This window comes from Trachurus trachurus, assembly GCF_905171665.1.
Source record: "Trachurus trachurus genome assembly, chromosome: 24".
Classification (NCBI taxonomy): domain Eukaryota; kingdom Metazoa; phylum Chordata; class Actinopteri; order Carangiformes; family Carangidae; genus Trachurus; species Trachurus trachurus.
Genome location: NC_139910.1, coordinates 13,199,228 through 13,225,046, shown reverse-complemented (window position 1 = coordinate 13,225,046; position 25,819 = coordinate 13,199,228). Strand labels below are relative to the sequence as shown.

The 25,819-nt window shown below is 40.5% G+C and overlaps 3 protein-coding genes across 4 annotated transcripts; 2 read left to right on the top strand and 1 right to left on the bottom strand.

Moving 5' to 3' along the window:
- The first annotated feature begins 65 nt into the window (after window positions 1–65).
- On the top strand, window positions 66–3,974 carry abracl (ABRA C-terminal like). The gene is made up of 3 exons (XM_084000373.1): window positions 66–155; window positions 1,218–1,283; window positions 2,046–3,974. Exons 2-3 carry the CDS (start codon window positions 1,223–1,225, stop codon window positions 2,228–2,230), a joined length of 246 nt encoding a protein of 81 aa, XP_083856499.1. The 5' UTR covers window positions 66–155; window positions 1,218–1,222; the 3' UTR covers window positions 2,231–3,974.
- A 2,561-nt stretch (window positions 3,975–6,535) lies between these two features.
- On the top strand, window positions 6,536–18,391 carry heca (hdc homolog, cell cycle regulator). 2 transcript variants are annotated; one of them, XM_084001194.1, is made up of 6 exons: window positions 6,536–6,983; window positions 10,214–10,964; window positions 11,898–12,284; window positions 13,305–13,471; window positions 16,157–16,311; window positions 17,898–18,391. In XM_084001194.1, exons 1-6 carry the CDS (start codon window positions 6,836–6,838, stop codon window positions 18,060–18,062), a joined length of 1,773 nt encoding a protein of 590 aa, XP_083857320.1. In that variant the 5' UTR covers window positions 6,536–6,835; the 3' UTR covers window positions 18,063–18,391. The 2 variants fall into 2 exon arrangements, with proteins under 2 accessions (XP_083857320.1, XP_083857319.1); XM_084001193.1 differs by having other exon boundaries at window positions 16,154–16,311; window positions 17,898–18,380.
- Window positions 18,392–18,703: 312 nt separating this feature from the next.
- mtif3 (mitochondrial translational initiation factor 3) lies at window positions 18,704–23,394 on the bottom strand. Its single transcript, XM_084001195.1, has 4 exons — window positions 23,339–23,394; window positions 21,169–21,648; window positions 19,890–20,041; window positions 18,704–19,226 (listed from the first exon to the last, which is right to left on the bottom strand). Exons 1-4 carry the CDS (start codon window positions 23,388–23,390, stop codon window positions 18,957–18,959), a joined length of 954 nt encoding a protein of 317 aa, XP_083857321.1. The 5' UTR covers window positions 23,391–23,394; the 3' UTR covers window positions 18,704–18,956.
- Window positions 23,395–25,819: the final 2,425 nt, after the last annotated feature.

Below are 25,819 nucleotides of genomic sequence, written 5' to 3'. Positions count from 1 at the left end.
CTTCGTCACGTGATTTCTGAACTCAATCTGACTCAATATATGAGGAATTTCCGAGCTTACCCTGAACGCAGCATCATTCTTCAGCAGTGGTGCCGACTCACTAAAGAAACTCGTCCATCACCTCATTCCTGGCGAAAGAAATTAGAAAAAACAAGGTAAATATGTCCATCTAAATGTCTTCAACCTGTTCGCATGTTGAATTGTATTTATTTCATGGTATTTTATTTTATTTTATATATTTTTTACCACCACACATTCATCGATCCCAGTGAGTCCCCGGGTCCTCCCTCAGCAGATCTGTTGGCTTGAAGCTTTAACGTTACCGGCGAGCTCGTCTGCTGCTAAATAGAAAATCTCCTGTTGTGTCTGAACTCGTGTAAAAACACCACAGAGCTGTCAACATGAATCCGCACATATCGTGTCATATCTTTTATTTAAATGTATGAATTTCAGCCAGTATTTGTGCCGCACTGTGGTTAGCTCCGGGTGCTAATCCTCTATTTCCGCATTAACAGTTCATCCTATTCGTGTTGCAGCATGTTACGTTCAATTGCTGCACAATTAATTATCCTGTTAAATCCTATTATTGGTGTATGATTGACTATAATCGATGGATGGGGAAAGATGAAAGATGCATTTGTATCACTTCCCCAGTCATAATTCCCCTTTTCCTGTTTCAGCAGCAAATCTCAGTTCAAGACTCCATTAAAAAATCGATCAAATTTGTAATTGCCTTGCTCATATTTACAAGTATGTCATCGGGAGATTAATAATTCATATTTATTCTGAATTAATATCCTCTTTAGGAGTATTCGGCATGCAATAGATCTCTATGCTTAAATCAATACTCTTATAATCACTAAACACCAGCATGGTTTGCATACACCACCACCCCTATCATAGGTGGGGAAATTAGGTATTTAATAAAAAAAAAAACTCTACTTGTTGGATTAATTGATGCCGATTTGAGGGATGGGCCATCATGAGTAGGATGCTGTAATTAAGAAAGTATTTATTGCTTAGTTAAAGAAATAATTGAGTTTGACTTGGTGGACCCTCCCTGTTCGTGAATGTGGTTTACCTGGAATAACTGCCCCTACCTCATAAATTGTAATGAACCTTTTAAGAAGCAAGATTACTTTTTAAGCTTTGTCTGTTTTTAGTAAATTGTTCGTCTTGTTTATTTAATCATTTAATTTTTGTTATCCCCCCTCCAGCCACAATGAACGTCGCTCACGAGGTCAATCTGCTGGTGGAGGAGATTCAGCGTCTTGGCAGCAAAAGTGAGTCCCAGCCGGGCTCATATCAGACTTTGTGTTGGACACATTGTTCACATTTTCTGTATTCTCCAAGTTCTTGCAATAACAAACAGTCATGTGATGTTGACCAGTTCTGAATGCTGGACACATCAATACACTCCAGTACCAGGTCACAGCGATTAGACAGCATTTCACTGGAGTGTTAATACAAGTATTTGATATGTGAACTATTAGACATTTCATGTAAGTTTTATTTACTTACCAGACTAGTAGTAGGCTACATTTCCTCAGATTTGTGCTGCTAGTTGAGGAAGTACCTGTACCATTAAATGAACAGCATAATTGCATCAAAGCCACTTACTGCTGAAAACGTAAGTAAATTAATTGATAGACAAGTCAAATAATTGATTGCGACACTTGATAATTTAGTTTTTCTAAATAAAATGTGCATATTTCAGCCTCATAAATATGAGGATTTGCTGCTTCTTTATGCTTTTTTATCATTGTAAATTCAATATTTAATTTCAGTTATTGGTCAATTAGTTGTAAAAAGTAACTGACAGATGGTTTGATAATGAAGTTACAGTTACATCTGAGAGTAAACCCTAATATTTACAGTACCATAAACTAACTAATTTGATTAGTTATTTGGTGTCACTGCAAACATTTGACAGATCCCAAATCATTAATTGTAATGATAAGCGTAAGGATTTTGATTAAACATTGTAGGATTGACAGGAAATCAACTTTTTTTGTCTTTTTTTTTTTTTTTAATTCTCATTTCAGATGCTGACGGTAAAACCACGGTGAAGTTTGGAGTGTTGTTTAACGACGACCGCTGTGCCAACATCTTCGAGGCGCTGGTGGGCACCCTGAGGGCCGCCAAGAGGAAGAAGATTATCGAGTTCCAGGGCGAGCTGCTGCTGCAGGGCGTCCACGACAACGTCGACATCATCCTGCTCCAAGAATGAGGCGGAGGGTCGGACCAGGCGGCCTTCGAGCGACCGTGGGGTCTCGCTGGATCCTCCCAAATACTGAGCTTCTGTAGTGCACCGGCTTGTCACCGAGCTTGTTTTCAGTCATCTTCCTCCATGTTTAAGGCTCAGTGTTTGACCTCAAACACAACGACCAAACTGATTAGACCTGACAGTATGTTAACGTACGCAGCAGGCATGTCTGCGTACAATCTCTTTTGATTTCACTGTGCCAAATTTGAGGATTATTATTATTATTTTATTTTATTTTTATTATAGGGTTTTCATCGGCTGACCGACAGCCCCCATCAGTAGTCTCAGATGACATGGAAGAGTGATGTTTCTCTCTTTCTCAGGCGTCGCCATTTTATCAACCACGGGTCTGAAATGCCATTTTGATACACTTTTAAGACTATAATCATACAAATCAGGAATGTAAGTTACCGTTTCTTTAGCACGTTCATTTGGGTAGTTGTTGTTAATCTTTGGGAGAAAAAAAAGCACAGTGTAAGTATCACAACCAAATGCCTCTCTTGGTGGTATCAGTGTGATAATAATGGACACGCGGGGCAAGATAGTGATTAGATTGAGCAACTTTATCAGACTTCTTCTTTAAAAGGTCTAATTGGTGCACTCTGATCTTTACAAATGGTTTGTAAGAGACACTTGTTTTAAAGCTGCACTAGCAAAATCTCCCTTTATCAGCCTGAAGGAGCAGTGGGAGTTATAGCCAAGACCTCTTTGCCCACAAATCCTGCATTTTTATCATGCATTTTTTAATGTATTAATCTAGTGCTGCTTTAAAACAGTGTTTGTTGTGTGTCGACCAACAGTGTCACCAAATGGGCCGTTCCATTTATTGTTTACATGAGCCATTTATACTACCTCTTGTGGACTTTTTAAAAAAGACGTTATTAGACCTGTGCTTTTGGAAATATAACAACAATTCCTTCGTAGAAACTGCAAAGACAAGTGCAAGTGCATTTTAAGTATGACTTTTGCACCTTTTTGTACTCGTTGCAATGTCCAAGAGTAGTTTTTATTCCATCTTTTTATATGTCGTCAGTGATGAATTTTCACAAAACAAAATCCAGAACTTGCCTTTTCATAGGAAATAGTTGATGAGCAAAATGGCGAATGTATTTCTCGTGCAATTTTTATTGAGCTATAATTACGGGATGATTGGTGCCAAATGCAAAAGATGAATTTGTAGTGATTCTCAGGACCAAATGCAACCAAAATATGTTAAATAATTGTCCTATGGCTTAAATTAGATGTCTTAGTCGTGACACAAGATGTGGATTTATAGTTTTATTCATGTTTTTGTTTATTATTTTTAATTTGTGCACTTTTTTTTATTTTGTACTGGAGGTCCAATGAAACTGCATATCAGGTGTGACATCTCTGCTTTGTTTCCCACTATCTCAAAACCTCAAAACTTAAAAATTCAAAGACAGACATATCTGAAAACCAATTGCCATTGCTGATTATGATTATGGAGGCCCACTGGGGGCAAGATTGAATAAACAAAACACTATTCAATACAAATAATGAATTTATTCAGACAATATATGTAATGAAACAAGTAATTGTGGAATAATCTAATTAAAAAATAAACATGTCAGAAATATGAAATGTTATTTTATCTTTGTTCTTTTCACAATAACATTTCATATCATTTTCATGTTATTCCAGCAGTGTTTTTTTTAAATGACCATTTCATTTCATAATGCTATTTTTCATTTAGAACAGTGTTTACCTTTTACTCAAGACTATATAACAGAACTGCTGAAATAAACATTAAAAATAGCCTTTTTACTGTCAATAAAATGTAATCTTCATGTTGAGCAAACCTTTTTTCTTCTCCCCAATGCAACATCTGTTTGGCAGCTGCTGTTCTCAGCTGCGCGATAGCAAACTTTCATTCTATATCTCATCACATATTGGGCCTTCCTCATGTAAACATCCATACTCCAGACTGTTATTTGCTTCTTACAGTGATAAGAGGCAAGTTATCAGACTTGTGCAGAAACCACCTGTTCTGCAGGTTTCATGTGGCCCATGTCAAAGTCACTGCTGTTGTATCAACCAGGCTGGATTCTGTGGATTGAGGAGCTGGTTGTAGCTGGTTGAAGCTTGACTTAATTTTTTTTTTCTCAAAAGTATAGGCTAATAGGCCATTTACTTGATTGTTCTCTTAACAGTGTGTGTTGCATAGATGGACCGAAAAAATGTGGTGAAATCAAGAGAATAAGCGTGAGCATACTCTAATTATGAATGAAACAGAAACATAGCATAGAAGATATTATTATATTCATTATTAGGAAACTGATGGGCGGATTAGAAGTCGGTAAAAGTTGTGAATGATAATGTAGAGAAGCAAGAGGGAGAGAGGAAGAGAGGAAGAAACATGCTGCTTGCATCACGTTCATTTTGGATTTTAAGATGATCCAGCTCACGTTGCGTTCACTGTGTCTCCCTATTGTGAGTTTCAAATAAAGTGCAAATCACAAGTCAGCATTAAGCAGGAGGAGAAGAGTTTTGATTAAGTGGTGCCAATACCTCGAGCCATTTCTGTGAACTGATGGGATGCCTGCATGATGTGTTCAAATGCGTCATTATCGTATTTTATATTTGCAATAACACATTCCTGAGAGAACAGACGTGCCTGTTACTGTGGAATACACTCAGAAGAATAAAGTCTCCAGACTTCAAGCCTTTGGCCTACTTTGTGCTTTTTTACCCTTAAATCAAAACAAACAGGCTTGGACTTGCATTTACACATTTACTCACATTATTATAAGACTTATTATAAAAACAAATAAGAGAGAAAACTGAGACAAAACATGAAAAATTATCGCTTGACTGCAAGTACGTGTCGATTTGTTGTGGGCATCAAAAACTGGCAGTCTTAGGAAATACAACAAGCGTGTGTTATGTTAATTTAATCAGAAAAGCTGGCACTTAACAGCACTGCAATCACAGTTTGTGTAATTGGTTTTTAAGGGTCATCACTGTGTGTTTACTGCAAGAACATGGTGGTTAAAGGCAAACAAATTGACATTTCTTAGTGTGGTTGGTGAAAACTGAACTAGAGAAGTATTTCTTATTTTTGATCATATTTAAATTCATTGTGTTTGTCGACCTTTTATTAGTAAATATAGCTAAATTTAGATATCATTGTACTTTCTGATGCATGCACTATTTGTTTAAAAGGCACAGGGTACTGACCAAGGATTTGAATTGATTAGAATATTGTATTTCCCTAATTTGCAAGTCTAAGCTACATGCAATCCCTGGCAAAATCTATCACCTATATTTACAGTAGGTAGGAGACAGGATGTGAAAGTCAGTCTTGAAATATCACCGCCCATGCTGAATATCTGCTGTCACAAGTGCTAAATAAGACAGTGATACCTCCCCCACAGGTATGTGGCGCTGAGCACTTTACTCTCATCAACTTTATAGTCTCCAGTCTGTTGCTGCATTCAGGGACTGTGGGAATATTTGACACCACAGATTTCAGCAACCTCAAAGAGTTCTGATTGCAACAATCCACATGCAAGAACTTTAGTTGGACAGTTATGTTGCCATGAATGAACTAAAAGGAAGTGCTGAAAGCTGGAAAAAAAAGATTGCACACCCAGATCAATTGATGTTTCCTTTCATTCAGTGCAGGTTGATGGCAATCACCAATGACTGACAAATATTGATGAAAGTAAAGTATTAATTCAAACTTGAAAGAGGTGTAGCCTATATTTCTCATGTTTGATCATTTACCCTAAATAAAAGGAAATACTGGTATGTGTGAATCCTTTTTGTGCTTTATATATTATTACAATAGTTAGACTTTTTAAAACTGTTAATTAAGAAAGCAAGGTGATACAACTAACCGAATCAGAAAAACTTAATTGGTTTATATGAAACAGTGCTTCATATCACATATAGAAATATAATACAAGGAGCTTAATTATAAAAGTATAAATAATGTGACCCGCATAATCGAAATATGGGGAGAGAAAATAAGAAACACACCCTGTCGATAATAAATATATCTTTTTCACCAAATCATATTTAGCTTATAATCATATAAAAAAAAACCTTAGTGTAAAAAAAAGAAAAAAAAGAAACTATTTATTATCGATTATCAAAGTAGGTAGGCTACTTTTCGCTTCGAAGCTGTAATTTCCGAGCTTTCCCACCGCCCCCGAACGCAGCACAAGTCTTTGACAGCCAATGGAAGGGGGCGGGGTCCCGTGACGTCAGAGGGTGGAAGAAAACAGCAGAGCAGGAATCAAAACAAGAGACGGACACGCCTTCGCTCTTAGAGGTTAAAGCAGCTTCTTCGTTTAAACTGCTGCTGTCAGGGCTGCACGAAACGGCGCCGAGGAGACTTCACAACAACACAAAGAGAAAAAAACAAACACTGCACCACCACAACAACCACCACCACCACAACAGCAACAACAGCAACAACAAAAACAAAACACGAGAGCAGAAATGGAGTCCACAGAAATGTCAGACAGCGTTGACAGCAGCAGCAGCAGCAGCAGCCGATAGAGGTCGAAAATAACACTTGACATCCGAATCGTGCAGGCTACAATGCCCAACCAGAAGAACAACAAGGGAAAGAAAAGCAAACGCACTAACAGTAGCGGAGATGAGCAGGAAAATGGAGCCTGTGCGGCGGCCGCAACAGGAGGAGGCGCGGCCGCGGCGGCTGCTGCACCCAGACCCGAGCGGTCGAGCGGTAAGAAAAGACAGAGAGAGAGAGACAGAGAGAGAGGAAACGGACAAAAGATGTAGCGAAGTTTGGTGATGATGATGTGATGCTGCTGTCTGTCTTCCTGCCGAGGGGGGAAGCTCCAGCTCTGTCCTGTCTGTGCGACTGTGACATGCATGCACTGCGACGTTGCTAATGTCTCTACTTCCTCCCCTCACACACACACACACACACACACACACACGCACACAGACACACACACGCACGCACACGCACCTCTGCACTTTTATTTCCTACCTGGAGAGAGCAGCGCAGACAAAACTTGGAGCAGAAAATAAATGTTGACGTTTTAGGCTAATTGTTCCTCGATTATCCAGGCTGCACAATCGGTCGAGCACGACGTTACAATATAGCTTTTACGGCCTTGTATGAATGAGTGCTTTTTGTTTTTAGCGAGTGTAGTGTAGTTTAGTAGCAAACTGCATTGTAATCTCGCCTCGGTGCATGGCATGGCTGCTGCACACTGATTTGTTTTCCTTTCTTCCTCACAAGCAGCGTGGTTTTGTTTGGGTTGCTGAAAGACTGAGAGCGCATGCAGTGAATACGTTGAGATATTGTTATAAGTGTTTCTTGTTGTAAGCCGAATTGTACAGCAACTGTTTCCACGTCGTAAAACCTCTTTATTGATCTATTAAACAGTTGTCAACACTTCTTCTTAAAGCCGAGATTCATAAAAATGTAAATATTGTCAATGGGGTTTGGCGCGTCGAGCTCCTTCTGTTATAAAAAGAAAGAAAGAAAGAGAAAAGCTTAATACCTATAAAGAAAAACACTCCTTATTGAGTATTGTGCAATCGGGGAGTCTAAATGCCTCCATGCTGCACTGCTTTGTTGTTAGACGGTAGATGGGTGTTGTGTGCAGGCCTCAGCTGTCTTCCTGACGCGCACCTTGTCCACACAGTATTTGGTTGTGCATGGCCTTCCTCCTCCTCCTCCTCCTCCTCCTCCTGCACAGTAATACTGACACCTCACCGCTTGTCTGCGCACTCAAGTCCACACTTCATCCCACACAGACTTACAATAGTCACCCTGATACAGCCTCCATGCCCTCTCACTAATAGTAGCTACTGTACATATGATTTAAAGCTGCATTACAGACCTAGAAGTCAAACTGCATCTATTTATTGTGCTGTAAGAACCAGCTGTAACAGTGCACTGAACTTATTTCACTGTTGGATTCAATGGGAATATTTACATATGAAGTAAAGTTATTAAATTGGATGCTTGATTAAAAGAAAACTAATGGGCAACAAATTTTATAATTGTTTGTCACTTGTTATCAGCCAAAATGCCAAACACTTGATGAATGCAGCTTGTCAATTTCCTGCTTTTCATTGTCTTGACATCATAATAAAGCCAATTATCTTTTAATTAGGTTGTCTCTTCTGATTGGAAATTGTTGTACTGACTAACAGTGAATCTGTTTATTCAGAAAATACAAAGCCAAATATATATACAATGAGTTAAATGTGTTTACATTTGCTTTTCCCAGCAGTAAAATAAGTAAAGTGCATTGTTTCAACTCTTTGGGGATATCTGCATGAAGCTTTTTTTTCCATTTCTGTGTCCAAAACCAGATTTATTCGCGGTGACGTCTGAACCCAGTTTAGCACTTTATCAACAAAGTGATGCAACTGAGCTAAAAATGCACACATAAGTATTTTTTCCTCCGTTGTACAACAATGACTTAGACAGATTTAAAGAGAAAAAAATCACTGACAGTGTGTTGTACAGGAAAAGGAAGGAGGAAACTATTCTCCCCCACACACGCCCACGGTGTATTATCATGAGCTGAGACTGTGTGGCCACATTTGCTTGATACACATCCAGACTTGACAATTGGCAGAGCTTGAATAGAGCTGCTCACAGGCTGCGACGGCCCAGTTGGATTGTATTTAAATTGGTGCCAACGAGGCAGAACGGACGCTGGAATCAGTCTTTTTCACATTTTTATGTGGCGTTGTGCTGTGAGGATCGTTTTGTTATTGTAATTTATGATGGAGAGACGCACTGACTGCTGTCGTGGTGCTGTCCTCCATGTAAATCAGTGCTGAAGGTATTATTCTGCTTTTTGATTAATCACAGCAAATGACATCTTAGGGCTGCAAACAAGTATTGCTTTGATTACTGATTATTCTGCACCTTATTATTTTCTCAATTAACAGATTAATTGTTTGGTCTGCACAGTGTTAAAGCGACACATTCATGTGTTATTGTATCAACAGCTCAAAAATATCACTGATTATTCAGTTTCCGTCATCATAAAAGATGAAGAACAGCATCAATTCCTCATGATCTGAGAAGCTCTAACTATCAGATCTTTGGCATTTTTGCTCAAAATATGATAATAATTATCAAGAAAGATCACTTTTCAGGCAAAAATCAACAACTTTCCTGATTCCAGCTTCATTGATATCTCTGTTTTATATCAATTGTAACTGAGACAATACAAGTATTTAGAACTCATAACATTGAGCCCTTGTTTTCCCCTTCTAATTGATTTATTAATTGATTATTCACAGCACTGAAATATAAACTTGTCAATGGATTAAAGACAACAAAACCATCCCCTCTGACTGACTCAGTCACATGTATTATGGAAACGATTATCTCATATCTCCAGGAAACTGTGAGGAACATTTTTAACAATTTACTGATGTTTAAAACCAAACAATTAATCAATTTAATGAGGAAATAAAAAGCAGATTCAGATTAAAGCAGAAGTAAGCGATCCGGTCGTTTTGGCTAACTTCCTGTCAGCAGATGGAGTTAGCAGCCCCCGCCCTCGTCATGGATCTATTGGTCCTCGTCCCTATGTCGCCACATTCACGCGCATCCCTTGGCTGCACACACAGAGAGGACCGCCCTTTTATGCCGTTCTCTCTCCTCATTGGATAAAGGTTGTAGGATACAAGGAAAGTTTTCTCCTCGGCTTACAACAGAGCAGAGTGACTGACAGACCCGTGTTTCAGACCAAACACTCTATATAAGTGATTGCTGTCGGAAGATATAACTATTTAAGAAATAAAAAGTAGATTCAGATTAATTGATAATGAAAATGATAATTAGCTATTATTGTCTGTTTGAAGCAAACTGAAGTTGTTATTTGGTGTCTTTTGCACTACTTTCTGCCTATTTATAGCACAAATCATTGATTGATTAATCTCCACCTCCCCTCTTATGTGTTCAACCCTCAGAGGTCCAGTGTGCGACTCCTCTGGGCTGCAGCCTCAGCCGGGCCATCGACCTGGAGAAGGACGACTACCAGCGGGTGCTCTGCAACAGCGAGCTCTGTCCCTACGGCAACTGGATGCACCTGCAGTGTTTCTACGAGTGGGAGAGCTCCATCCTCGTCCAGTTCAACTGCATCGGCCGCGCTCGCTCCTGGAACGAGAAGCAGTGCCGGCAGAACATGTGGACCAAGAAGGGCTACGACCTGGCCTTCCGATTCTGCTCGTGCCGCTGCGGCCAGGGCCACCTGAAGAAGGACACCGACTGGTACCAGGTGAAGCGCATGCAGGACGAGCGCAAGAAGAAGCCGCCCGAGAGGAGCTCGGGCAGGACCGGGTCCAGCGGAGGAGGGGCGGCGGGGTCAGGGGACGGGTTTTTTGAGGAGCCTAAGAAAAGTAAGGTGCCTGGAGGAGCAGTAGGAGGAGTAGGAGCAGTAGGAGGAGTAGGAGTAGGAGGAGCAGCAGGAGGAGGAGGAAAACTCTCCCACAGAGCCTCCAGTCAGGAGTTACCTCGTAGACAATCAGTGGACCGACAGAACTCCTCAGAGAGAGCAGCAGGAGGAGGAGCAGGAGGAGCTTTCCCTCTGAAATCTCCCTGCGACTCCCCAGGACAATCTCCTCCCACCGGCTTCTCCTTCTCCCCCACTGCTGCAGCTGTGGGACCAGGAGGAGGCGCAGCAGCGGCAGCAGCAGCAGCAGCGGCAGCAGCAGGTCTGAGGTAGGGCTGGACGATTAATCAAAGTTTGGTCGTGATTTCGATTTTGGCTTCTCACGATCATGAAAACATTGTAATCGAAGAAAAAACAACCTTTTTCTGGTGTTCGGGTCACCAGTGACCCGTTTTCAGGTTTTAAATGCATACAACTACCACATAAATTTGTTTATAGCATCAAGGCTTTTTGACTTTGTCAGGAACCTCAATTTAAAAAAAAAAAAAAAAAAAAAAAAAATCACATTTCACAAAATTCTAAAATGCTCGGGTTAAAATTATGACATTTATGGTGTTAGGGTCAATTTTGACCCGGTTATAACGATAAGAACAATAATGAGAGTTCAAACTGAAATCATAAGTGCAAAACCAACCTTTTCATGGATAAGGAAGCCTAACAATGTAACCAAGAGATGAGAAAAAAATGGGATGATAAATAATTGTTTTAGTGTGTTTTACAGCGGATTTAAGACTCGGGTCAAAACCGACCCTCACACCATAGATGGCAGCAGAAAGCTGACAAGAGGAAGGTTGAATTGAAGTCAAGGGGTAGACTGACAAAAAAGGCAAAAATAATTATTAAGACCGATATTTTCATGGATAAGGAAGCATTGGTATTGGTATTATTCGTTCATCACTGAAGCCAGAAGAAGCCTGAAGTGAAACCTCAGTTTGTAGGAAGCAAACTGCAGGAAGTATAGAACAGTCTGAGTGCAGACTGGGTATTTATTTTCATTTATAGTTTTTTTTTATTGCTATTATTATTATTATTTTAATATATCATTATTATTTCACTTTATTACTTGTTTTTCTAAAAGTTATATTTAAAGTTGAGTTTTGGTGGCTTTTTTTTTTTAAATCAATGAATAATCGTGTTTATTAATCGTGGTTTCAATGTCAATCAAAATAATCATGATTATTATTTTTTCCATCATCGTCCAGCCCTTGTCTGAGGGGCTCCCGTCAGCTGGGGGAGTTCCTCAAATCAGCCGTCCACATGGACCCGCAGCAGAGGAAGCACCTCCTGGTGGCGGGAGGCCTCGGCCGGGGAGGCGGCTGCTCCTCCGGCGCCGGGGGAGGAGCTGCTGTGGGTTCCCACCACCTGGACCCCGGGTCGGTCCTCCCCCTATCTCTGTCCCTCGCCCTGCCGCTCCACCACCGCCTCGCCTCCGGCAGCGTGGCGGACGGCGCCCACTCTCACCCGGTGCAGTTCCTGAGGAGGCTGGACCTCTCGGAGCTCCTCACCCACATCCCTCGACATAAACTCAACACCTACCACGTCCGCATGGAGGACGACGCTCAGGCCGGACAGGGGGAGGAGCTGCGCAGGTAGAGACCCCGGGACAAAGCAGATAGGAGATCAAACTGATACGTTACCAAGTTGTTTTAGAGGCAAATTCATGCAAAAACGCTGATGCACGTTCCCGTTGGGGGCAGTTTTTCAGCAAGCAGTCACTGAATTTGCCTCGAAAACAACTCTTGTCTTGTAACGTTCTGTTATTATCTCATAGCGTGGTGAATGTGCAGGTCACAACTTGTCCACCAGAGCGTTTTGGAGTTGTTGGATTGTGTATTTGATGAGTTTGATGAGGGAAACCAAGAAATCCCATTAGCCTCCGTATAGCGTAGCTCTGAGCAGCTCGCGGCTCTGCTCCGCCGATCTAAAAATAGCTTGCACCGACAATTAAAGGTAACAAACCTACTGCTATGACTATAGGGATTATGGCAATGGGCCAGTTTGCCAAAATGTTGAACTATCCCTTTAAATAATGAGGTGCCAATCCATTCGTGGCCTTGGTATTTTAAAATGTATCCTGTAACAGACAGGAAGCCAGTGAGTCTTATACTGAGTAGCTACTAAGATGCAAATTTTTCTGCTTAACTCCTGGATGTGTAGATAAACCGCTATTGTAAACCAGTTCAGCACATTATTGCCATAAATATTAAAGCCATAAAGATCATAAACCAATCAAACCAATCAAACCCAGACCAACAAAATGATTCAAAACCACGATCCCTGTCGACTGTAAATCATCTTATTGGCTTTAAAGGGATAGTTCACCCAAAATTCAAATTTCACTCATTATCTACTCACCCCGAAGAAAAGTGAGCTCCATTCGCAACCGTCATATGGACATGCAGTGCTGCACGGAGGACTCTGAAACTTCTCCCAGCCCAAACTTGAATTTTGGGTGAACTATCCCTTTAACTGTGTCAGGAAGGAAACTAAAGCCTAATTTTTAGTTTTACTGTTGTCACACTCTTCTTTCCCATTGGTGAAAGAAAAGAAGCGTTTGAAACTGACTCCTCAGGTGACGTCGTTATGTGGTGTCGTGTGTGTTCCCGCAGGTTCATCCTGTCGGCCCTCAGCGCGAGCCAGAGGAACGTGGTCAACTGTGCGCTGTGCCACCGGGCGCTGCCGGTGTTCGAGCAGTTCCCTCTGGTGGACGGGACTCTGTTCCTCAGCCCCTCGCGCCACGACGAGATCGAGTACGACGTCCCCTGTCACCTCCAAGGTCAGACACAAATACAGAGACAAAACCACATCGTCTCTATGCTCAAGTCTCATTTTATTGAAACTATCATGGGTTACTGTTAAAAACAATATACACATTATTCACATTTGAATGCTGAAGTCACACATAGATTTTTTTTTAAGGGAGACAGGCTGGAAACAAGTGCACTAACATCCAATAATGATAAAAAAAAATGTTTTAACTGTGTTTCAGCATCATATTAGCTACTAGACATAGCAGAAACGAGCATGAGAATAAACAGAACCAGTGAAAAGCAAACAAATAAAATAAATTAAACAAAAACAGAGCAAACTGATATAGAGAGAGAGATTAATAATAATAATACAGACAGTTCAAAATGTGCATGAAGAGAGGAGAGGAGAGGAGAGGAGAAGAAAAACAAGGAGAGGAAAAGAAAAGAGAGGTGAGGAGAAGAGAAGAAAAGAGAGGAGAGGAAAAGAAAAGAGAGCGGAGGAGAAGAAAAGAGAAGAGAAGAAAAGAGAGGTGAGGAGAGGAAAGGACAAAAGAAGAAAAGAGAGGAGAGGAAAAGAGAGGAGAGGAGAGGAGAGGAGAAGAGAAGAGAAGAGAAGAAAAGAGAGGAGAGGAGAAGAAAAGAGAGCGAAGGAGAAGAAAAGGGAGGAGAGGAGAAGAGAAGAAAAGAGAGGAGAGGAGAAGAGAAGAGAAGAGAAGAGAAGAGAAGAGAGCAAAGGAGAAGAAAAGAGAGGAGAGGAAAAGAAAAGAGAGGAGAGGAGAAGAGAAGAGAAGAAAGGAGAGGAGAGGAGAAGAAAAGAGGTGAGGAGAAGAAAAGAAAAGAAAAGAGAGGTGCGGAGAGGAGAGGAGAAGAAAAGAGAGCGGAGAAGAAAAGGGAGGAGAGGAGAAGAAAAGAGAGCAGAGGAGAAGAAAAGAGAAGAAAAGGAGGAGAGGAAAAGAGAGGAGAGGAATAATAATGATGATAACAATATGACTAATACTATCATTGCTGCTATTACTACTGCTACCATTACACCTACTACTAATAATAGCATTGACAATAATAATAATAGTAGTAATGATGATAACAATATTACTACTAAAAATGATCAAAGATGAAACAATAAAACAATAATAACAGGATCACAGGGCTGCGATCGGATCTCACTGTCCTTCATATAAGAAACATTAATCATCATAAACACAGTCTCGTGTGTGCAGATTGCAGTTGCAGCCTTCAGACAATCGAGCAACAAAAACCCCGTGAAGCGAGCGCTGCTGTCGGGCTCAGTGTGTCCGGCTCAGTGGAAGAACACAGATAAACCATTAACATGTTATTCTTGCTCTTCTCTGATATTCACTTTCATGAGGCTTTCTTTGATGTGGCGCCGGCCCCCGCGAGCTTTGATATGTATCCGCCTTGATGTGCGCCAGTGTGAAAGGTTGATTTATTTAGTGTTTTGTGCTTTGGAGTCGGAATCAATATAAACGTTGGAAAGTGTTTTGAATTGTGCCAGAGTTGAAAAGTTAAGGTTTGATGCTGCGGCTGAAAAGAAAATACACACACCAGCAGCAACACCACAGTCGGACAACACACTGTTGTGACCGGTTTGCTTCTGTGATGTGGTGTAGATGTTATAGCTGGTTTCCATAATGTGGCATTTTTGACCCACAGAGAAGAGTTGAGAAAGTTTTGTTTGCTATTTTCTAGACTGATATTAAGGAACTGAAATCACATCAGAGGATAAATGTGGCATCATGGGATGGGATCATGAGTTTTTTTTCCTTGAGAAACTTGTCTCATTTAGTTTAATATAAAGTGAAGTGTGATATACCAAAGAGTATTGGGGCCTCATTTGCACTTAAAGAATAAAGTCAAAATGTTGAGAAAAAAGGCCAAATATCAAGAAAAAGTAGAAATGTTGAGAATAAAGTTGAAATACAAGAGAGTAAAGTCAAAATTTCCTCCCTGGTCCATCAAATTAGATATATGATATCATATCACGTTTTCATTTTCGCATTTCAACTCATTTCTCCCCAACTGTAAGCACTTTTAAATCCAGGTTAAAAACATTTCTCTTTTCATGTGCTTATGGCTGAGCTCTTTTGAAGAACTTTAAACTTTATCTATTTTTTCTTCTTTCAAATATTTTTATTAGAGCACATTGTAACATTGTTATATTATCCACATCATACACATGAGTATAATGTATATCCATATAGAAATGTGTGCAGTTAGGACATATATCTATTTTTTTTAATATTAATTTTTTATTCTTCTTTGCTCTTACTTTTAACTCTATGTTTAATGTTTACTTCTTTTTTTTAATTTTTAAAAAATTGTTTGTTTTTATGCTGTTTTTTGCTGTTCTTTTTAAAATGGTTTGTCTTAAAGCGTAAAGCACATTGAGTTGCCTTGGTATGAAATGTGCTATATAAATAAAGATGCCTTGCCTTGCCTTTATCCTTGACTTTGTATTTCGACTTTATTCTCGACATTTCAACTTTTCTCAACATTTTGACTACTCTTGAAGTGCATAAATAAAAACGAGTGGCCCTAATACTCTTCCATAGTGACGAGATGCAACGCAGCACTCTGTCTATCTGCTGCCTCTCCTGATAACTAACTAACCGACTCTTCTGACAGCTTGTTGACTCGTCAGTCATTTAGTAAACGTACTGTAATGGCTGACCGTGTGTCTTTGTTTCCAGCAGGCAGGCTAATGCACCTGTACGCCATCTGCGTGGACTGTTTAGAAGGCGTCCACAAGATCGTCTGCATCAAGTGCAAGTCTCGCTGGGACGGGAGCTGGCATCAACTGGGCACCATGTACACCTACGACATACTGGCCGCTTCGCCTTGTTGCCAGGTAGATAATGCTTTTTTTTCTCTTTTGTGTCACACAGAACAGCAGTGAGTTGCTGTTTTCTTTTTAGAGCAAAAACCATCGTGCTCTGGCAGCAGAACAAGCTGTAAACTCTGCACGTTGCACAATGTGTAAGTAGTACGCAACAGTTTACGCAGCTTCATAAAGTGATGATATATCAGTGTTGAGTTTGTGGCTTGTTCTGCTGCCAGTGGGAGAGCAGCAGGTCCCACAAGGCTTTGACAACAAGCCAGTAGCTGCCAACACTGTTCTTGTTCTTGAAAGTTAAATCAGTTGTTTGGCTGCTCAGATTTTACCGCTACAGAACAGAACAGTCTGCTCAGCTGCCAGTTTAGCTGAGACCAACTGATGGGAGATGAATTTGAATATATGAGCATATATTGAATTTATATCCAAACATACAGAAATAAACAGAAAAAATTCTTTATCTACATGTTGTGATTTTGTCATGTGCTATGAAATATTATAATACACTGCCCGTCCAACAAAAAGTCACACACTCTAATATTTTGTTAGACCGCCTGTAGCTCTGATTATGATTCTCAGTGGGGTTGAGGTCTGGACTCTGTGGTCACATTGGGCCACGTTTCTTCCTTGAAGATGATGGTTCTCCACTCTCCTTCCAGCTTTTAATAATGCGTTGCTGGACAGTTCATAACTCAATTTAGTAGTTTCAGCGATCTCCTTAGATGTTTTATTTGCTTGATGCCAATAGTTTGACCCTTGTGAAACAGATTAACATCTTCTCCACGACCACAGGATGTGTCTTCCAACATGGTTGTTTAAGAAATGAGACTGCATCAGTTAGGGTTACATAAGTTGTTGCCAGCTGGAACATAATCATCTATGCAGTAATTATCCAATGGGAGGCTCTAGTCAAATCCAAGTGGTGACTTTTTTTTGGACGGGCAGTGTATATTAAATTAACTGTATATTTATATATGCAAGTTTAATAAAACGCCTACCTACTTGCCCTACCTGCATGTACCTATACTGGTCTTTAGAATATACATTATATATCGTACATACAATATTACCTAGTTTTGTTGTAGTGGATGTACGATGCGATACGATAAACTTTATTGTTGAAATGTGTCTTGGACTCTGTAGCTGCGCCATAAATGCCTTGATGGCCACAATGACAAAAAACAATACACCTCAGCCATACCAACCCAGCAAACACAAGACATAACAGCATTGCACATATCCCATAACATAACACATATTGCACATATCCCACAGCATAGCACATACATACATACACCTCATAAATTCACCATAGTAAGAGCACTATAAGAATTATTGCACAAACTCAAGCAGTATTGTTAAGAAATTTGATGGAAGTTGGGATAAAAGAATTCTCTGTATCATCATATTGTCGGATATATTGAAATATTAAGGCATTTTAAGTGTGGGCACACTGCGTATACCTGCATATCACATACAGTAGACTACAGCATACATTATATATACTGTATATATACATATCCTACATTTGCATCTTGGCACTTTTTCAATGTTCTCAGTCAGTTGATTTAAGATCCTGTAAACTGACCTGTGTCCCTCAGGCTCGTCTCAACTGTAAGCACTGTGGGAAGCCGGTGGTGGACGTCCGAGTGGGGATGCAGTATTTCTCCGAGTACAGCAACGTCCAGCAGTGCCCTCACTGCGGCAACCTGGACTATCACTTTGTAAAACCCTTCTCCTCCTACAAAGTACTCGAGGCTTATTGACAAATGTTGTTCATGCATGCTAGTTAAGCTGCTTCTGTTCTCATTGTTTCTGTTTTGTTTTTCTAACACAATCTAGGAGAGATTTTATTTTTTTGGGCCTTAAGGTGGTTTAAGTTCCCCCTTTTCCTTGGTTTCTTTTTTACGTATAGGAAAAAGTATGATTCTAGTTTTAAAGAATAAATGAAAAAAAAAAAAGTTCCAGGACAGTATCTCTGCTGAACGGTGTCGACAGAGTGTGAAAGTGACACTTGAGTCGAACAAACACATCTATCTGTGACAAGTGAATGTATCTGTATCAGCCAAATTTGCTTTTATTTTTTATTTTTTACCAAAAACCGTGAATATGAATCTCGAATAAAGCAGAGAAAGATAAAAGACTGGTGTTGGCCTGTTGTGTTCTTCACATCTGGGATCATGTGGACACGATGAAATGGGTCGTTGTTGTTGCTTCTTCCTCCATGTTTTCACATTTAATACCTTCCCTAACTAAAAATAAAGTTACTCTCCCTGGTAACTAATTATTTACATGAAGCAGTAAATTACTTTTTTTTTTAAGAGAAGTAACTAAGAACTGTTGCTAATTACTACCGTAATTTTCAGTAACTTGCCCAACACTGATGGTAACTAGACATTTAGGTGATAATTGGCTTTAATAGATGTATTAGAAGCAAATACAGTGTTCAGACGTAAGGCCCCGTTCATTCACATAAAATGAAACGACGCCCTAAAGGACGTGATTCACAGTAACGAATGCTGAATGTGTCATTATTACACAGTGAGCTTTGTAGAAATACCTCCACAGGGGTAAAATCTCACGATGAGTTTTACATCACATGTTGACATTGAAGCACAGAGACGTCTACTTGACTGTTTGTTTGTTATTGCAAAAATATTTTAATTTCCATCAGATCTCTGCTGTATCGACCCCTCTGCTGTGTCCGTGGTGGCGCCATCAGGCGACGTGCCGCTCTGTGCGACCTTTGTGCGAGAAGCGGCGGGCCTCGACGTTGTTGCGTTGTTGTCCTTTCCCTTTTTAGCGATTTCCTTGGCTGAAGGCGGACGGACGATGCACATGGCCGCCTGACCGTCACGTATGACTTGTGGAGGGGAAACAAATCCAACCATCACCTCCATTTGTTTCACCATCTCCTCCAAAGCTGCATCCTGTGGTAACATAGAGAGAACATAGTCAATGACACGTCTCTTCTCCCACTTTGTCTCCAGTCACATCCCTCTCTCCTTTAAGGGAATAGTTCACCAAAAAATGAAATTCAGTCATTATTGACTCACCCTCATGCTGATGAATACTCCTGAGTAGTTTTTTATTCCTCAAAGTGCATCTGGAGATATGAGAGTCAATAGCGCCTGACACAAAAAGGTCCATAAAACTACACAATAACCTTGTAATATTCCTCCACACTGCTCGTCCGCTACAATCCAAGTGTCCTGAAGGGATATAGTCCAGAGTTTACTCGCAACAACATCATTTAGGACATTTTTTACAGCCTAAACAGTCCTGTATTAAATTTGTCTGGACGTCAGGGCGCAATACAGGACTGTTTAGGCTGTAAAAATGTCCTAAATTACCGTACGTTGTTTCGAGTAAACTCTGGACTATATCCCTTCAAGGCAAGACGATTGCAGCGGATGAGCAGTATGGAGGAAGATTACAAGGTTTATGGACTTTTTGTGACTACGAACCCCCCTCCCAGATCTCCAGATGCATTTTGAGGAGAAGAGTATTCATCAGCATGAGGGTGAGTCACTAATGACTGAATTTCATTTTTTGGTGAACTATTCCTTTAAATCTGGTGTGGTCTTCCTCACAGGTTTGACTCCGGTGTTGTTGCGTCCCGATCGCAGAGTAATCCTGACATGGTGCTTCTTCTCCAACCAGCTCTCCACTTGTTTCAGCTTGGTGCTGAGGTCATGTGTCGCGATGCCGGACGAGAACGTGAGCTCCTTCACCTGCACAGTCGCTGTGGAGAAGAACACAGTCAGCTCCGTTTTACACGCCTGAATGTCACGCCATGATGGAAACGGTTGTTGCTGACGACTGTAAGTCCCACCAACAGTTACAGTGACAGAGACAATCAATAGATTTTTCCTTGGGGCAATCCTCAGAAATATTTCCCTGTGGAAAACAATAAGCAGCTCCTATTTATTGACAGCTGGACACATTAAAGGAACAGTCCAAGTTTGTTTGTTTTAGAATTTAGACAGAATTAATAGTGCATCCAAAAATAATCAATGGTAAATAAACAGTTTCAGCAATCTCTCAAGCAAGGTTTCTGAATACTGATCAACTGATTAATGAAGTAATTTAATAAAACAATCAAACACCAGAAACACTGGATCCTGTATTTCCCATAATGCACTTTTTTATTTATTTATTTTTTTTACATTTATTCTCAATCTGAGAATTATTTTTTATGTTTTCACTTCACCTTACAACAAGCCATACAAATTACATATCTCATTAGATTTCTGCATTTTCTGTTTAATCTATGATTCTTAAATCGAATGACAGGTTACAAGTTATTTTTTCTTTAGACTTGAAACAAACTTGTCCTAAAATCTTCACAGAATGCAAAAGACACATTTTTGGTGTACATGTTTTAAATTTAAGGTTAAGGGCAAGTCCAGTCCTTTTCAGCTGTTTTGCCCGAAATGCGAAATTGTCCCGAAAAAAATTAAATAAGTCTATATTTCAAGCTTGTTTTGTAGCGGAAGCTTCTCGAAGCTCCTCTTCCCGGTTCGTCAAATTTGGACGAACTGGGAAGATAGACTTATTTAATTTTTTTCGGGACAATTTCGCATTTTGGGGCTTTCAATACATTTGGATGTTTTTTGGTGTGTCTTTTTGTTACGAAGACAGTTGGTATCCATTTGCAACCGTTATATGGACATGCACTGCTACGCCGAGACCCCCTGTAACTCAGAGAAGCCACGGAGGACTCTGAAACTTCTCCCAGCCCTTAGTCTACATGAGGGTGAGTAGATAATGAGTGAAATTTCAATTTTGAGTGAACTATCCCTTTAAGCTAAAAACCCTGCATAGTTCCTCTTTAATATGGGATTATTGCCCTGACACCACGTACAGTACCTGGCTTTGCTTTCTGTTTCTCCCGCTGTTTCAGCTGCTCTTGGGAGAGCTGTTTGCCCGTCATGAACTTGTAGAGCGGCGGGTCTTTGCGAGCATCGAGCAGGACCAGCTTCAGACCCTGCTCGTCCATCGTTCGGATCACGTTCGCTCGGTGCATGCTGCCCAGGTCCTCGCCCGTCTCGCTTATCACCTGTATGAGTCGCTGTGGGATCTGGTGGCCGACGTTCCTGACCGTGGACTCGGCTCTGTGCTCCTGCTTCTTTTTCTTCGGCGCGGGCGTCGTCTGCTCGGTGTCGTCGTCGTCATCTGCTGCCGTGGTGGAGAACGGAGACCGGCTCCAAGAGGACGCAGCGGTGACCTTTGACCTTTCAGTGCCGTTTAGAAACCGCGATGCTGCTGACGTCCGGCAGCCAGGACCGACACCGCACGCCGTCCTCGCTGCATGGCTCAGCACCCACCTCATGCAACCTGCAGACATATCTTTAAATACAAAAGAGTGGGGACAGATGAGCTGCCAGATGTGATTATGCAAATAATAAGCATTTATTTCCATAACATTGGAAAACCATTTACATGTTTTTCCATATTCCATGTTGTAAACTGTTGTCTGTAACATCTTTGCATGTCTGCCCGACCCGTCCTGGGTGAGGGATCACTCTGTCGCTCACCCTTCTCCAACCCTTTCTCCAATTTTTTTTTTTTCCCTGTTAAAGGGATAGATCAACATTTTGGCAAATTGGCCCATTGCCATAATCCCTATAGTTTTAGGAGTAGGTTTGTTACCTTTAATTGTCGGTGCAAGCTATTTTTAGAACGGCGCAGCAGCTACAGAGGCTAATGGGATTTCTTGGTTTCCCTCACCAAACACACAATCCAACAACTCCAAAATGCTCTGGTGGACAAGTTGTTTTTGGGGCAAATGCAGAGACTGCTTGCCGAAAAACGCGCATCAGCTGTTTTGCATGAATGTACCTCGAAAACAACTCTGTCTCGTAACATTCTGTTATTATCTCATAGCGCGGTGAATGTGCAGGTCACAACTTGTCCACCAGAGCGTTTTGGAGTTGTGTATTTGATGAGTTTGAAGAGGGAAACCAAAAGATCCCATTAGCCTCCGTAGCGTAGCTCTGAGCAGCTCGCAGCTCTGCTCCGCTGTTCTAAAAAATAGCTTGCACCGACAATTAAAGGTAACGAACCTACTGCTATGACTATAGGGATTATGGCAATGGGCCAAAAGCCAAAATGTTGAACTATCCCTTTAAAAGGGTTTTCTTGGGAGTTTTTCCTCCGTTGATGTGAGGGTCTAAGGGCAGTGGATGTTGTTATGATGCTATGTAAAAGGCCTTTGAGACAAACTGTAAAAATGGGCTATACAAATAAAATTTCCTTGCCTTGCCATATGACTGTTGCTATAAGAGGGTAAAACCTGATATTACAAAACATTATGTACAGTTAATCCTCCAATACATCATTAATAATAACCTATTGTTTCAAACTTTAAGGTAAAGATACTTAACTTGTGTTGTCAATGCTCAGACCACATTTAAAAGACATTTGTGGAAAAAGTCAGGGTCTAGCCTACTCTTTAACTTGGGATACATCACACTTTGTTCACTAGTTAGTCTGGAGATGTTTTACACTTACTATGCTTGGTTTCCCCTGTCTTCCTCGCTACTGAAGAGACTCAGTAAACCAGAGCAAATTCAGCGTCAATAGGTGCAATTAAGTAAAAAATATATCAATTTAATGTGATGCCGAATTGATTAGAAATAGACGATAATTGATTAAATATATTAGAAATTGCAATTAGGGCTTCTGTGGGTGAGGGACAAGTGCGTAAACATTTTACTGTAACATTTTAAAGCAGAGTTTGGAGTTGACAAATACAGCTTATTTATCAGTGATCTATACTAAGTGATATAATGGAAACAGTGTCAGTTAAATATAGATGAACCCTCGTTGTGATTTGTTGTTGCCACTTGGCACAAAATGATCCGGATCACTCCTCACTCCACTTACGCGCTAACTCGCTCTGCCATTTTCATTTCCCCACACAAAAACCGAGACAGAGATGCAGCAGGTGAACAGATGGTCACGTTAGAGATGAACACTAGTCACGCATCAGTAAATAAATCCCCCCAAATCATGGTGTTTTCATATATTTACTCACTGTAGGTCAACGTCGTCTGCTCATCCTCTCCGCTGCAGCAGGGTGACTGCATCCACTTCCGCCATGTTCTTCCTCGCTTACATATTGTTGGTTGTTTGCAGGTGCATGAAAAGCGCTGTGCTGCCCTCCCGGGGACGAAGATGGACATTGGTAGCTATTCACTATAAGATAAAAGAAGAATACCTCAGTCCATGTATATCCACCTAACTTTCCTATATGTGAACATTAATCTAGATGGTTTAATTTTGGAGACAGCGACTTAGAGATCATCGTCCATGTTTAACTTAGTCACTCTGTAGGCAACTAAAGATGAGGAGGAAAATGTATTTGCACGGTTTCATTTTTATTTTAGACTACTACTTTTATCTTTTTAACAATTACAGCTAAAATGCAGTATTTCTAATAATTTTCAAATGTTCATAGTAGAAAGAAGAGGCTCCACTGCACATAATGTAGTAATTTTAATGTAATTTATTGTTTAAGTAGATGAAAAATTTACTTGTAGCTACTGGCTCAAATTTTAGGGGCAAAATGCCCCCATTTAGGGGCAGTCTGGAGCCCTGAGGGACCAAAATTTTAAAACACTAAGTATGTTGCGGGCCAAACATGACAATTGTATTGTAACTTCAGAGAAGGGTGTTATATGTAGTATATAGGAAGAACAGTGCAGTGTAGTGTAGTGTAGTTTTCTCTCCTATGCCATTTTGTCCATGCCAGATACTTGGCATCATTATGTTCGGCCCTGAGCTGAGTGGATGTGTGCATCTGTGAGATGACGTCTATGTGCCAATTTATTGTCAACAGAGCAGCAGATAGGGCTTGGTGGCGCTTGTCGATCTAATGCTTGGTCATGATCGTATACAGTAGCCTAGCTGTTGCAGTGTATGGGATTTGTAGTGGGAGTATTGTGAGTGCTATATCATTAATAATAGAAAATATATAGAAATAGGCCACATAAAAGTTCATGCTACAGTGATATTGTATCATGAAAGTGGGGCATTTAAAGTAGAAGTGAATGGTAATCTCCTTATCTCAAACAAGTTATTGAAACAAAAGCTGACAACAGTGGTGGGTATAACCACAAAAACGGTCAACAAGTTGTCATGTGGCCAAAAGACGTCCACTCCTCTGCCTTTCTGTGACTCTTCCAGTCACATACTGTGCGACACTCTGAGCTCAGTGGACACTTCCCTCTGACACCATCCCATCGTATGAAGCCTCAACATGGTCCAGGTCCTGTTGTTGGATCGTTATATAGGCCTACTGTAGGTGTCGTTTGGTCTCATGAGGTCAGAAGAACATGAATAGTGTGATGAAGAGGACTGATTCATTGAACCAGAACATTTGGTGGTCGATTCATGGATCAGACACTTGTTGTTGGGATATTTTGTGATTGTAAGCCAACAGCATGTTATGTTACTGAAACACTGAACAGTTGGACATGTGCATTCAAAAGTTTAGAGAAGGTCAAATTAAGTTCACCTGTAAAGGTTATATAGTGCATTTTAGGTGCATTCTGAAATTTCATCTTTTTTTCATTTCAACACTTTACATCCAAGTGTTTTGGGTTGTTTTGCATTAATTCCTCCTGAGTCTTTTTCAGGAAGTGTGAATTTGCAAATCAAATTCCTTTTTTTTTTTTTTTTTGTGCAATGGGCAGTTATGCAAACATGAATTGCTCTTGTGTAGCTCTGCTGTTCAGTGCTGTGACATTCATCTGGAGAAGAGTAAGAACTGAGATACTTGGGTATATTTCTGGCTGCAGACACCGCTCATTGAGACTTAATGTCATCGAATAAACATGACACAAAAGAGCTGGATGGCATGGATTTGGTTGGCCTTGGTCTTTCTGTGGACTCCGTCTATGTCTGAAATGAATGCCCCACGGTACTATCCTGGTAAGAACTATGCAACTTCAAACAGAGGCATGTGTGTCACATTTGTAGCCTATTCCTCTCTGATGGAACTGTTTTGGTTTATTATTTTGAGAATGAAATGAGTAAAAATCAGAAACTCTTTAATAACAATCTGAAAAGATATTGTGCTGAGACTATGGGATCTTTATCTGCTGTCTGATATGATATGTGTGTTTTTGCCCCAGGACATCCTGAATGCCAGATTGAAAACCCCTTGAAATACTTAAAGAAAATCAATATTTTCGTTGCTGATACCTTCATTAGCTTCGTCAATGACACCATTCGCACATCAGACTCACCGAAAGGTAGCACGATATTATTTCTCCAGAGAAACTCCACCTTTAACTGTGAGTACAACATGCTCATTACAACCACAAATAACTGGATTTAAAAAAAAAAAAGTTCATTTATTTTAAATACACCTCAATCTGATGTCTGTTTTTAATAAACAGCGAGCTGTAATGAACGCTGGCCTCAAATGGGGACAAAGAATGGTTCGTACTTTCTGTACGTTTCTGAATGGTATGTGAAAAAGGATAAAAAGCATCCGCTGTTGGTTTTGCAT